The sequence below is a fragment of the Mercenaria mercenaria genome, chromosome 3 (genome assembly GCF_021730395.1).
Source record: "Mercenaria mercenaria strain notata chromosome 3, MADL_Memer_1, whole genome shotgun sequence".
In the NCBI taxonomy this organism is placed as follows: domain Eukaryota; kingdom Metazoa; phylum Mollusca; class Bivalvia; order Venerida; family Veneridae; genus Mercenaria; species Mercenaria mercenaria.
Genome location: NC_069363.1, coordinates 5337889 through 5352963, shown reverse-complemented (window position 1 = coordinate 5352963; position 15075 = coordinate 5337889). Strand labels below are relative to the sequence as shown.

The following is a 15075-nucleotide window of genomic DNA, read 5'->3' as shown; positions in this document are numbered from 1 at the left end:
ATCGCAAACTGTGACCGATGTTCCAAACATGGCGTGCATGGCAGCTTCTCTAGTGGTATGATAGAATATCGATGCGCCTTTGTATTTCAACTAGTTCAAATGTACAACCTCAACTACCTCTACAACCTCAATTTTGTTCAATATCAAAGCCAAAATTAAGCCTATATCAAGAATGCTCTCTTAATGTATTGTCTGAATTGTGATGTGACTAAATACACTGTAAAGAGGCTTCATGTGGAATGACAATATTAATTCTTTTAACTACTAGCCTACCTTACTTCGTACTTCTAGATATTAATATTAATATTATAAAGTATGGGTCGTAACAGAATGTTTATGTAGATGAGAAACTCTATATCTTATGAAATATAGATTTAAATGGTTTTAAAATAGAACATCAAAGATAATATTCAATGGAAAATGAATGCATATATATGAAATAGATTCAGATTGTTATGAAGATGCTAATACGGAACTTAGACTTTAAAATTAAAATCAGGCATGGGAAATTGCTTAGGACACACAATAATTTAATGTCCGTATTATTTCTAATGCTCAGATACGAAGTGTTACAATACAGCTCAAGGTCACAGTATCAGAGTCATATGAACTGCAGGTTGGTATTTCATAATAATTTAAACATGTTAACATTTAACTAATATCTATTATAGAGTAAAGAACGAACGTTGTTAATTGTATGATTACACTATCATATGCGAATGGATGTGAGACGTGTTGTTGTTTAGAGTCAAGAGCCATTTGATTACCATCCTTGACACTATGTCATCAAACTTACTCTAAATGCTCAAATAACCATGTCGATACATGTTTGGTGCTTTTCCAAATGAAAGATATCAGATTAATGACATAAGTCAGAGGCCAAGTGAGTATGGCAATGTACTGAGAAAACATTTTGTCGTAGAAAAGATCACATTTTTCTTTCAGCCTCGAGCAGAATTATAAAGACGCGGATAAACTAATATCAAAATAACATAATTGTAATGTTAAGCGAAGAATTTTATATATAGTGGTAACGGTCACGTCGATGTTTGATGAACAAGTTAGGCTTAACTGGTAATTATCGGTTGCAAATATAATGCATTTGACACTCTTTGTAGAACCTAATGATGAATTACGAAAACAATCTCAGTTTCGTTTTAAATATTTAGTTGTTTAATGAACAACGTTTACATCTTCTAGAATGGACAACTACAGTGTGGTTCCGAAATATAATCCAATTTTCGAGGAGTCGGATACTTCTACCAGGGAAAAGAAGACCGTAGGTTTTCTCTCATTTCTTTGCTTTTACGCACTTGCAAATATACACCTATCACGTCAATCCATTTCTTCTCTCAAGGCTGGAACTATTCCCATGAAAAGTCAATAGATTGTTTTTCATTACAGTGTATGATTTATACTTTTAGATATAATGTGTAATAGATAATATGTAGTAATGATTTTCATTTTTTTCCAAGCCAATCTAAAAGAGAAAATGTTGTTAGCTTCACTTATACAGTTTCAAGTATTTCTTACAAAGCTGACACAAGCAGAAATATGTTTATATGTGTTCAAACATTTGACTTAATCTGAATGTTTTGATTACAGGGCTTTTTCATTCTGGAATATAGAATGAAAGTGGGCGGGTTCATTATGATGCATTTCTAAGGAATTTCAAACCCGATGTAAACATACGAGGGGCGTTCAAAAAATACCCGGAAAAGTGCTCTCATTTCTTCATGTATCATCAAAAATAAATGAAAATGCTACAAAATGTAGACTAGGGAATACTGAGTTGATATGTCAAAATCAGATTGTCCTTGGATAAATAATAAGTAAATTTGAGTCCCCATGGCAACGTCATGTGACGTCATCCGGCCCAATTTTGTCTCTTCTTCTATTTTACATGCGCTAAAACATTACTTGCCACTTACTTATTTTTCAAGCTACCTTTTCTTAAATTGGGTGAATATTGATACGAAAAGTAAGCGTTACACCAATAACGTCAAATTATAAATGTGACATCATTAAAATATTTGGCAGGTATACTGAGTTGGTCGTCGCTTGAAAATCAGTGTTGAACGGAGATGTGAGATAACATTTTGTGTTCTGAATCGAAAATCAAGGAAAGAGAGAAATGCTATGCTGAAGAAGGTTTAAGGGACGATGCCCTGAAGAAAACAAAATTTTACTAGTGGGACGTGACGTTTAAAAGTGGTCGAAAGAATATTGCTGACGACTTTTGTTACAGACATGAAAAATAATGCTCAGTCACATTAAATAAATTAAAGAGCTACTTGATAGGGCCCAATTTCTTCAATACAACAGGGACATCATATGAACAGTATTTATTTATTCTTATGAAGGTGTAAAAATGCATTTAATGGTGATAAACATTGAATCAATGGTAATCACAAGTTGTATTGATTAATCGAATGTGATATAACAGGATCATAACGACGTTGGGCCGCATTTGTGGTGATGGCGTTGCCTAGGAGACGACAAATAAATATTGTGAATATTCTGAAATCTGTATTTTAGGTATTTGCATTCAGTATGTTCATATCCGTCATATTTTCAAATTTTAGCAAAATGAGACCAGATATAAAGAAATGAGAGCACTTTTCCGGATATTTATTGAACACCCCTCGTACTCTACTCCAATAAGGCAATAAGGTACCATGAAGTACTGTACCATGCCTGGGAATCAACAGAGCTTTCTCTTAAAGAGGTATACGGTAAATCGCTCTGTCGCAGCTTCCGAATTACTACATGTCGCGAGAAAATACGTCAACAAAGGTGAGTGTCATCATTCTTTTAATTTTTATAAGCATTGTATCGGGTATAAAAAAATGTGGAATGGTAGGCGATGTAGATTTGATTTAACTTTACAAATAACTTAATGTTTGCAAATTGATTATTGATTTGTTGTCGTGGCGATATTACCAGCAAACTGATTTAGCGGTGAACTGGGCCATTTCGTTATGACAGCACTGTGCTGCGTTTAACCCTAATTGTACAATACAGTTAAAATTAAATTTTACACCTATATGCGTTTTGGAGTAGAAATATTTAACTTCTATTGCAACAGACAGCTCTGTCGTGTAAGAGATAGTCATGTCGCCAAAGAGAAAGCTCTGTTTTAAAAGTTAACATGACTCATAAACATAGGATAATAGTTACGAGATACAATTCAGGTACACCCCTTTTATATTCATACATCTTGTATAATACATTCTTAGATTTATTTATTGTTGATTTAGTGCCGTTTTCAAACAGTATTTATGTATATGATATATAAAATAAACAGTATTCCAGCACCATCACTAACTTGTTCTCCACAAGAAACTGTCAATTTCTCCACGTGAATCATTGTATCAGAGGTGGAGGACGAATGATTTCAGACTCAATGTTAAATCATCATGGAGAACGTACGCGTCGCCTAATGATCGAACTTACGGCCCGCGTTCTCCCTATTGAACTAAGCACGCGGTCTAGAGTCGACATATGCTAGTATTTCTCTTGAATGAATACAATTAGAAAAAAAGGTATTACACTAAATTACCTTGTGGAAAACAATAGATGAGTTTACAAGCAAGGTGCTGGTTAATCCATGTGCTCTAAAACACAACCTGGCAAACACCTTTTTGTCTTTAAGAACCACACGTTATGTTTGCTGTAGAAACTTTACCCGTTCAGTTCTATTCAACTCCATCGATCTCTGACAGAAAATTGTTTAAATTGCAAATCATACTTGTAAAATCAAATCCGGAAAATAATGATACCATAATTACTTTTCGTGTAGGACATTGCACGTGAGTACATGTACATTTTACTATAAACAGTTGCGATTTTATCATTGTACGGGAACGTTCAAATGTACTTGTAAATCTAACATCTGAAGATTTATCTTAAATAATCGACTAGCTAAAGTGATCGGACAATTTTTAGCAAAGGGCTATTATTACGTAGTTAATGTGTTACCAAAGTACACATTGAAATATCTCTGAATTACAAATACAATAATTGAAATCGTAGTTTTTCTTAATTCTCGTAAAACTTAATATATAAGTAACCATTTTTTAAACTAAACAACATCCTGGATATCGGAAATGTAAATTTATGTAGTGGAAATTGATATTTTTGCTACTAACTTAAGATTGCGTTCTTCCATTTCTTTAATAACATAATCAAGTTCTTTATATATATTGTCTTCAACGTCAACTTCTATATATCCTGCACAGTTGATTCGATGTCACTTTCAGTGTTTCCCATGTTTCGCCTTCATCACTACCTGCTTCATTTCTCGAATATGCTGGTCGCATTTGTTAAAATGTCCTTAGGTACTTCTGTTTATTCTAATAACAACCTATTGCTCTTACTTGTCGTTCCTGAAACTTTCAGTGGGGATGACGTCCGAAGTCTTGTTTTCTTTTTTATAACAAGTAGATTTGAATGGAGTTTAACTTATTTTCATAACGAGTTTTCATTGGAATTTCAAGTGTCCTTGTTTTCAGTGGCTTTTCCTGATCTTGTCGTAAATGAAGTGGGAGTTTCTATTCTGAAGTTTGATATCTGCCCTTTAAATACACCCATCTGGAACGAAACCAAGCGTTGAGTATTGACAATATTGCATTCATTATAATAAAAAAAACAGAATGGAATGTATCACTTTTCAGAGTTGTGCAATATAGCCTTATGAAACCATTATATCAATACTTGGCCAATACGCATTTATGTTTAATAACGTGAAACAATGCATCTTCAACTTTTTGTTATTTCAAAAGAAGACCACTAAACGTGAGTATAGTACAATTATCAATATGACACAAATTGAACGAATACAAAAGATGTTAGCGTGTGATTCAAACCTATGACGACATAGCTATCTTCTTAGAAATATGACTGTCTCTTTCACGACGGCGCTGTCCCAACAATAAAAAGCAAATATTTCTACACCCAAACGATTTTTGGTGCAAGTTCAAACTCTAGATGTATTATATACTAGTACCTTACAGCTATCTCGTGCCAACTCGTTTTGCTTCTTGACAGAAGTTGAAAGGCAAACACATAACAATGAAAGTGCTTTCATAACGGAATGACCCACTTCGCTGCTAAATCAGTTTGCTGGTAAATGTCGCCAAGACAAAAAATCAAGAATAAGTTTCTTAACTTTAAGTTGTCTGTAAAGTTGAATCAAATCTACATCGTCTTCCATTCTCCGATTTTTCGTATTCGGCACAGTGCTGATAAAAATTCCAAAAATATGATGATACTCACCTTTTTTGACGGTTTCCCTCGCGACATGTACTAGCTCGGCAGTTGTGACATAGCGATTTACCGTATACTGAAAGAAGAGGAAGCTCTGCTGATTCTCAGGCGTGTGTATTGAAGTAAAAAAGTTATCAGTGTTTTGATTTCACAATTTTTGTTCCAAGTATTCTGTATCATCAGGTATGAATTATTCTTAATTGTACGTTTTAAAATTGGCATAGTCCTTGATACCGAAGTGTATAAGATTGTAACATTCGTTATTTACAATAAAATGTATTGCTGTTTGTTGCCTCGCTCGAAAATAGTTTAGAAATATAGAAATATATACCAAATATTTACTTTGTACATGTATAAGCTAGGACTACGATGAAAGAATTTGAAGCTCCCTTTATATTCCATGTAAAATTTATAGAGTCACACGAACGAGAGTTGGCCGTAATGTACTCAACACATCAAAGCGGTAAAGTCGATGACATTTATTTCATATGTTTCCTATTGAATTACGTTATAGTTAAAAGGGATTTCAAATCTGCTAGGCAGTTAATATAATTTGCGTTTGTATTTTATTGCACGATTTCCTCTGTTTGTGCGAAGAAGAAAACGTACGAAAATCGGTGTCGATTTTAACAAAAACAGCGATCAACGGTTCATAAAATATTCGTTTCTTTACGTAATTGTTATGTGTAGTGTTTGTAGTGTTTTTGTAAGTTTAAGTCATAATCAAACTTTCATTGTACTTACTTGAAAGTCAGTTATCTTGGCAATTGGTAAATAAGCCTTGCAAGAGAAAAAGAATCATTTTAACATCATTTGAATTTTGGGCGCGTACATATGTATAACAATCGGTCATTCAATGGGTCAAAATTAACGAAACAAGTGCTCGCAAAGGCTTAGGAGTAATAAGTATCAAAGCACTGAGTACAGTACTGATGGAAGGTGATTTATGTTAGTATGTGTATGAAAAGAATCCAATCCAAAAATGGCACAAGCGCTAACAACGCTTTAGTTAGAAACCCAATACATATAGGATTTGATTCGGCTAACTATACTATCAATATGATACTGCAATTTTGTGATTTGGTGATATATACAGTTATGCATTCAAACCCATTGTAAAGTAAAAAGATGGTAAGTAAAGGCACACAGCTAATAGTTATTCGTAGTAAATTACTTCGCCATTGGTATATATTATAAGTATAAGTATGTTGAACTATTTTGTTCTAGGCATGATTACTTGTAAGTTTGTGTGCCTCAAAGGTGATGATAGAGTAGGCCAAACTTTCTGGTCTGTAACTATTATGATGTCAGAGGTGGTAAATTATTCCGCATTGAACTACATTGTAAAGCGGATAAATACGAAATAGCTGTGAGACAGTCTATTCCTGATTAAATTCTGCGCGGTTACATAGAGAAGGTGATAAATCAACTTCCAAAAATCAATATCATTTAAAAGTAAAACTGTTGCTTTTTATTCTTTTAGTGCAGTCAATGGTCTAAACATTAACAATATTAACATGTATCTCTTCTCGGGACCACGACCGAATCTGCAAATGAAATTTTTTTAAAAATAGCATATTGAGCCATTGAACGAGCGAAAGGAGTATTCTCAATATTTATATTTCAATTTCTAGAAATAAATTTATATTTAGCCATATATACAAGTTTATCACATGTTCGACGTCGTGGGAGTGAAATAAAGCCTTTTAAAGTAGAGGAAACATTGGTCAAATTGATTTGTTTATAATAGTTAAAAAGAGTAGAATTTCTGGTGTTTCGGCAGGAAAAGCTAACATGTGATTAAAAGAATATTAAATGTGTGACTATCCACATGAATTTATTAAACTCGTTGTGTCAAACGGCATAAATATTGTTTATTCTGTAAAGTTTCATTAAATGATTCTGTGCAATTACATACGCATGTGTAGTCAGGTTTTGATATACCCTGGTACAGAAGTGTCCTTTTAAAAATCCGATCAAAGTTGCGATAGCGGAATTAGGTGCATATTTTCGCAGTTTATGATAACGGTTGTACAGTTGCTTTTATTTGTAAATATATCATTTAAAGTCATCAAAGTCTTCTACATGACGACACACTTTTCGAATTCTTATTTATTAAGAAATATATATCCCATTAGATGTTACACGGGATAAAATCTCTTTTGAAACAATACAAAAACAAATATGCGGCTAGCGGTGTCAATTATTTCCCACGGAAATATCAAGTACCTGTCAAAATATCTGTGCCACCAACCCGTACATAGCTTCCGTGCCATAAAATGGAGGTCTGCGTCACAGGTCAACATAGTATATTGATAACGATACTACAAATAAAAAGATCTTTATTGAACTTACCTGAAAAAAATATTGCTTTCACCCTGACAAAGGGTTTTTCAATTTAAGCATTTAGTTTGTCATTTATTACATTATGTTGCAAAGTGGTATATAAAGTAGAAAATCATCTGTACAATGTGTAGAACCCTTTCTATTCTCAATTATAAATTTATCCCGGATGTCGCCAGTAACATTTCTGAGTTTTACCGAGTTTTCCTATACAATATCAGAATACGTGGGCTGAAACGGCAGATAGACATGACGGTTAAAGTTAATGTAAATAAGCATTGGTGCAAGAGCTTGAGTTTGCTCTGATGCGAGCTTTACATGATTGCTTATGTAATTTAGGAAACGAAAACATATTGGGAAGGGTTTTTGTTTTTCATTTATGTGAACTTTGAAAACAAACGAACCTGAAGAAGTATAATAAGTGACCAAATTCTGTCCGTTGGAAAGATGCAATAAGTAGTAAACATTAATATAATGTATGTGACAAATGATTCTAATATAACTGGCCGTCTTGTCTGCTGTAACCAAAATTTAAATGCATAAAATATAAATTCATAGATTTCCGTTCTAAAAGCGTCGTTGAGTAATCTTAGCCTTTGGGACGGCAGCATTCTCTAGCCGGCTCCATTTTATATCTGACAATGATTTTCGCACATTAACCTTAACAGAAGCAGTCATATTGAAAATAAGGGTATTTATATAGGGTGGCGGCGGTGTCCCTTTTAGCGGTTTCAGACCACCCTGATATGTTTTCCGTTCAAAGTTTTCAATACTGTAGATTCATATGTAAATATTACACATATTTTGGTTCAATTAAATGCCCATTGTCACTATATACATGTACTTTGTGTTTTCACTGCTAACAAATCAGTGCCCGTTCGCACTCAATCTGCCCTAAGTCACCAATACATAAATAAGTTTATGGTTACATAAAAGCATTTATGTCATTGTGACATGCTGTCTTAACGATATGTTTATGTTTCGATCATTAGCCAGTCAATATCTAGCTAGCCCTCACGTGATCTTCATGATCCAATAGGTATCTAGGTATCGCCTCTTTCTCTTATCCCTCTTATCCCTCTTTCTGTGCGGCCTCCATGCGGAGGCAGGAGGCGGCAGTGCGATATTCGTACGGATTCACGGGCTCCGCAGCCTCTACAATTTTGTTTAGCGAAAGGTTATAAAAATTTGAAAAAAAAAATCGTAAGCCCGTAGCCCATAGACATGTCGCAGGTGGCATTGCACAATTCCCACTGATCGTGCAGCCAACGCACGATTTTCCGTAGACATGGTGCCCAAAAGGAATCGTACGGAGATTGTAGACTTGTGGGACCGTCGCATGGCCCTCGCACAACTGCCGCCGCTGCCCGTGCAGTACCCATGAAATCGCACGGATATTAAGCAATCACTGCGGGGCAGCTCTACAGCGGCCGCACCATTGCCGTGCGGCTGCCTTGATATGGGCAAAACATTTTTCAGCTGCACCGTCACTGTATCTTCTCCGCGCAGCCTCTGCACGGAAGCCGTACGGGCGAAAAACGATTTCCGTGGGAATCTTGCGGTGACTGCACGGCAACTGCACTGAAATTGCACGGTTTCCGTAGGATTTCACCCGGCCTTCCCCCGAGAGCCTGTACAAAAAATGGCACGATGCTCGTATATAATGTGAACACATACGCCGTAGCCCGTAGCCACCTACGATGCCCCCAAAACCGGAAGGAAAATCGTAGACTAATTTATCGCACGGCGCCCGGGTCAATGTGAATTAGGCATTACATCAAGTATTTTAGTTTATTGTTTAGCTGGATTGGTTTCAGACCTTCCAATTATTTTTTTTTTCCTCAATGTACTTACATCTGTGTTGTACATATTAAGATACTATAATTTGAGTGTATTCCTCATTAATATCTTTTTCTGCTACTTGTAACATGTATTCTATTCAGTCGAAGAGGACGGTTTCATACCACAGTGATATGTTTTACGTTCAAAGTTTTCAATACTGTAGGTTCACATGTAAATATTGTACATATTTGTGCAGTTTTAAATTCAGATGTAAATGGATTCGTCATATCAAAATTATATAATTAAATATATTTTGCAAGAATAAATCGTTTTCAAAAAGTAAAATGACATATGCCGTTATAATATATCTCACAAAGCATGATATCTAAGTTTCTTTGGGAAGGAGTATCGATTCTAACAAGCAAAGTGAATTTAACCTGGTATGTTTGTTTGTTCAGTACTGACATTACAAATCGGTGTCATCTATTTTGCAGGACCGTAGATGTTCCATTTTGTAACGATTATCATTGTCAGGAGGAATCATTGTGAAGATAGACAAACACAGTCTAATGCAAGGCCTTTTCAGAGGATACCAGTCAAATGCTGAAAGTAATACAGGCAATGCAAAGACGACTTCATATTATAATCATTCATTGGTTTCTCGACTTTAACACTTCGTCGATTTTGTAAAGTTCCATATATCAACAAAATTATTCGTATGGGCTAAGCTCTTTTAAAGTTGGCATCCATGTTACAAGAATAAAAAGAGAAATAAATAAATAAAATAAAGTCGACAACATGTTATTTAAACAACTACAGAATATTTGTTTGCATTATATTTCAATTTGTTGTAGACTTATTATACTTGTATCAGGATCTGACGTTTGACATTAATCAAATGTATAATTTTCTTTGCATAAACATGCTTACCTTCTTACTTCCAAAATAGATAAGACTAGTTTTGTGATTGCCTTATTGTCATATCTAAAAGAGTGGTAAAACTTATGGATATAATATGATAATATTTTCAATATCTATTACAGTCATATTTACTTGAAAGAGCTCTTGCATTAGGAGAGCACCTTTTCAGCTATTAGTTCCTTTCGCTTAATTATATTTATTAAGGTAGTTCTGCACGTTTGAATCGAATTTTTTACTGCAATGTAGATTTTGATTAAACCCTGATTTTTCAAAACGTCAAAATATACTTAGAAAATTCAGCAAATAAAAAATATAGGGTCGAGTGCTTTATTTTTTGCTAGACTGATTTGAAAAATTCGGACCTCACGCAATTTTTCATAATGGTAGTGTATGGGAAAATCACAACTTTCATAACATTTTCGCAAATAGAAATCTTTTTACAATGTAGATTTTAATGAAACTTCTCACAGTCATAAATAAACATGTTCTATTATATGGTAAAATAAAATGTATAGGTCCGTGTGCTTTTTGAGATATCTGACCATGATTAAAGTGAACCGCATGTTTCAAACTAATTTTAAGACATTATTTTGAATTATTTAATGTGTAACATGTTTTAATATCATATTTTAACTTTAGAAAGATAGTAACATTGTAAAAAATTACTCACGGGTTGCCATTAATTCATATCAGGCTTTATTCTACGTTTTCCGAATAAATGACGTTACGCCATCACATTCGGTTTGTCAGACATGCAGAACTACCTTAAGAGGCAAGTTGTACTTAGAGATACCTTAGGTAGTCTATTATTGTAATTTGTTATGTGTGTTTTGTTTTCAGTTAACTGTTTGATTATTGGATTGAAATATATCTGGTTTATTTTTACAGTAAAATTCTATACTTCATAACATGATATGAATAGAAACTTTGTTTGTTTTTATTACATGTAAGATCAAAACATCTTTCATTCACGAATACCCTCATCTGAAAGATATTTCTATCAGAAAATGACCTCTATCTATATGGTACAAATTTAATCTATTGCTTTTATTTGTTGTTGTTTTTATTATGCCCTCGGGCATATAGCGATTGAGTTGTCCGTCCGTACGAACCAGATTACCTACAACCCACATTAATCACCAGATTTAGTTCATACTCACACTCAACGATTCTTGATACCTTGATACCTTGATCTTCGGGCCGTAATATTAGCTGCGCTATCCTGGCCTCTCTTGTGAAGTATCTCTGAATAAGTCTCAAAACTTGTTTGTTTCTAAAGTCTCTGGTATGAACACTGAGTGCGCACTTATTAAAAGTTAATATCAACAACTTGACACAAATTCCTTTGTGTTCCAATGTTCAGTATTCAGCAGCGAGTTAAACTCATTCACTGACTCTGCATTTACAGTTCGTGCACTTAAAGCATTCTAGTAAAGAATGGATCTTTGGCTGAATGAGTTTAGCCTGATGTTATGGCGGCACTTTTTCTTCGTGAATTTTAAATTATGTCCTCGAAGACCTCCCACAGATAAATTGAACATTTTGTCCCATTTCAGATCATCAAAATAATGAACTGATTTAAATATCTGTATAATGTCCGCTCGATCTCTTCTGTATTCTAATGTTACAAGTCCCAGATTCTTCAACCATTGTTCATACGACAAGGTGAAACATCATAGACCAACTTGGTTGCTCTTTGTTGTACATCTTCAATTTTCTAATATCCTTTTTCAAAAATGGTGACCACACACTAGATCCATATTCTAAAACTGGTCTATCTAGAGACTTGTATAATGTGAGAAACATGTCTCTATCCAAATATTCAAAAGGCCTATGTATAATCCCAAGGGTTCATTGTGCTTTATCAGTAATGTTGATAATATGCTGTTCAAAATTCAAGCTCTCGTCAAAAGTTACACCTAAATCCTTCTCAGGGGTTACTGGATCTACATACACGTAATTTCCATCAGTGTCAGGCAGTATGTATCTGTAATGCACATTACAGTAATACTATTCCCAATATGCAGAACTTTACACTTCTTTGCATTAAATGAAAGTTTCCATTCTAAACTCCAGTTACATAAACTGTCCAAATCAGACTGTAAACTATCACACTGTGTTGTGTCCGAAACACCAGAATAAATTTTGGTATCAAAAGTAAATATTTACACAAGACCCTTGACTACACCTGGTAAATCATTGATAAAGCACAGAAACATTAAAGGCCGAGCAGGCTGCCCTGTGGAACACCACTTATGACATCTGACCATGTTGAAATGGATGAACCTATCCTAACACACTTGTAGTCTGTCTGACAGGAAACTGCTACTCCACTTAAGTGTTAAACCTCTTACGCCTAATTTGTGAAGTTTAAACAGCAAACGATCGTGAGGCATGCTGTCAAATGCCTTGCTAAAGTCTAAATAAATGACATCAATTGGAGTACCACTATCTTTAAGCTCAGTCCATTCATCCAGAATTTCAAGTAAATGAATAGAGCATGATCTACCAGGCCTGAAACCATATTGATCAGTTGATAGAAGCTTGTTTTGCGTCAAATGTTCCATCAGTCTGTTTCTTATGGCAGTTTCGCAAATTTTACAAACTACAGAAGTCAGGCTAACTGGTCGATAATTTGAATGGTCCGTTTTACTATTCTTGAAGATAGGCACAACTATAGCATTTTTCCAATCATCAGGAATAGTTCCTTCATTTAAAGATTTATTAAATATCCTGTATAGTGCATAATAAATCACTTCTTTAGTTTCATACAAAACTTTTGGATGAATACCGTCAGGTCCAGGACATTTCTCTGGGTTTAACAATTTCAAAGCTTTTAATACATCCTGTTGAGTAATGGTAATCTAACTGATCACATTCTGAATGTCATCAATAGGCAAATCCATGACCAATGGCTCAGTTCTAACAAAGACACTACTGTAGAATGAATTTAAAACCTCCACTTTCTCCTTATCTGATTTTGCTAAAGTCCCATCCCTCCTGTGAGAATGCCTATGTTATCTTCAGTTTTGTTTTAGAGTTAACATATTTCCAGAATGACTTAGAATTCTGCTTTGATTCCATAGCCACATTTTTAGAATCTCTTGTAACAGTTGTATATTCATTTCTATATTGCGCATATCTGATGTAAGCTTGCCTTGAACGGGATTATTTATATTTCTTCCATGCTTTATTTTTCTTAATGATTGCCATTTTAGCATTTCTGTCCAACAGAGAGGGTTATCCTTTTTATTACCTCCATAGACGTTTAAAGGAACATAGTTGGAAACACCTTCATTCAAAGTATTTTTAAAATTCACCCACATATCATTTGCACTTTGGTCTTGAAACACTTGGTCCCAGTTTACATCACTTAAGCAATTTCTCAAACCATCATAGTCCTCATTGAAGAACTGATACTTGGAGGTAAAATCCTGAGGTTTTTCATGAATTAGATTTAATTCACAACTAAATTACTGAGTGGTCACTTTTTCCAGTGGGTGATTCCATTTTTAGTGAGTCCTCGGCAACTAAAGTCTCCTCCTTAGTAAAAAGTAGATCAAGACAACTCGGTACCTGGCCTTCCCTAAACCATGTGGCCTTACTCACATCGAAGCAGTTGAACCCTGAGCATAATTACACTCATTTTTCATCCAGTCAATATCTCTAAAATTAAAGTATCTCATTAACAGGTAGTGGCTGTATTTCAGTTTGCAAGATTCCTTTGTCAATTCAATTAACTTTAGATTATTCTCGTGTGTAGAAGACGGACTCCTGTAAATCATGCCGATAAGGAAAGAGTTCAATGTCGCACCATACATTCTCTGAATAATTAACTTTCTCTAACAAAGTCACTCTATTTGCTTTCAAGTCATTATGAATTAGAATTAGTACTCCCCTACCATCACATGTTGCAGGACTAAAAAGTTCATAATTCCTAAATTTCAAGTCATAAATAGACTGTTTACTTCCTGGAACTTCGGAAGATTTTGAGAAAAACTTCACACAAACCTATGACATGTGGTTTTCAGTTTCTAAAAATGCTTCAAATTCAGGAATTTTGTTTGATAAACAGTCTACATTTGTAAATTAAACATTGAAAACTTGTGAAGAAAATTCAGTGATTTTAGTAGTATTGTCTGAAGAAATACCTGTGTTTTCAACATCAGATAATATACATGAATTGCTCCTATTTTCAGCATCAGATAAAATACTAGGATTAGTATCTGACGAATAAATGTCTGAATTCTCAGAACTATCTTAAATGTTTACATTATTTTTAAATAAACAATGGGTAAATGAACTATCTGTACCTCCAGATCTGATTTACATCCTTACGTCCCCCACTTCCCGAGGAGGTACGGCACCTGTTAATTCTACAATTTTGTCACGCCGTATTCCCCAGTTCTTACCAGGATTGTCCTTTTTCACTCTTGCAAGCTCTTTTCTAAGGGCCTTATTTGCCTCCCTTTGCATTGTAGTCAGATCCCTACCTATTCCAACTTTTTTGTACCTTTCACTGGATTTTAGCTTGTAACAATGTAAGCATTTCTCAAAATCAAACCAGGACTGTTTCTAGATGCAGCATCAAACCTTCCAAGCCTAGTGATATCTGAAATCTCAATAGCATCTACCTGCAGCTCATTTTCACACAAAGATTTGATCAGTTCACTGTCCCTGTCCTTGCTATTACCTGTACTCTCCTAAAGAAAATCAAATTCTTTTCTCTAACTTCTTCCTCATGTTTATCCTGCAAAATAT

General features: G+C 34.5%; 1 protein-coding gene across 2 annotated transcripts in view; it reads left to right on the top strand.

Moving 5' to 3' along the window:
- LOC128555473 (uncharacterized) overlaps positions 1-11362 on the top strand; it is an 85406-nt gene extending 74044 nt beyond the window's left edge. For both annotated transcript variants that reach the window (XM_053537775.1, XM_053537776.1), the window contains exons 8-10: positions 560-616; positions 1201-1279; positions 9888-11362. In XM_053537775.1, coding sequence (XP_053393750.1) covers positions 560-616; positions 1201-1279; positions 9888-9911 — 160 coding nt within the window. In that variant the 3' untranslated portion in view covers positions 9912-11362. The remainder of the gene's footprint in view (positions 1-559; positions 617-1200; positions 1280-9887) is intronic.
- Positions 11363-15075: the final 3713 nt, after the last annotated feature.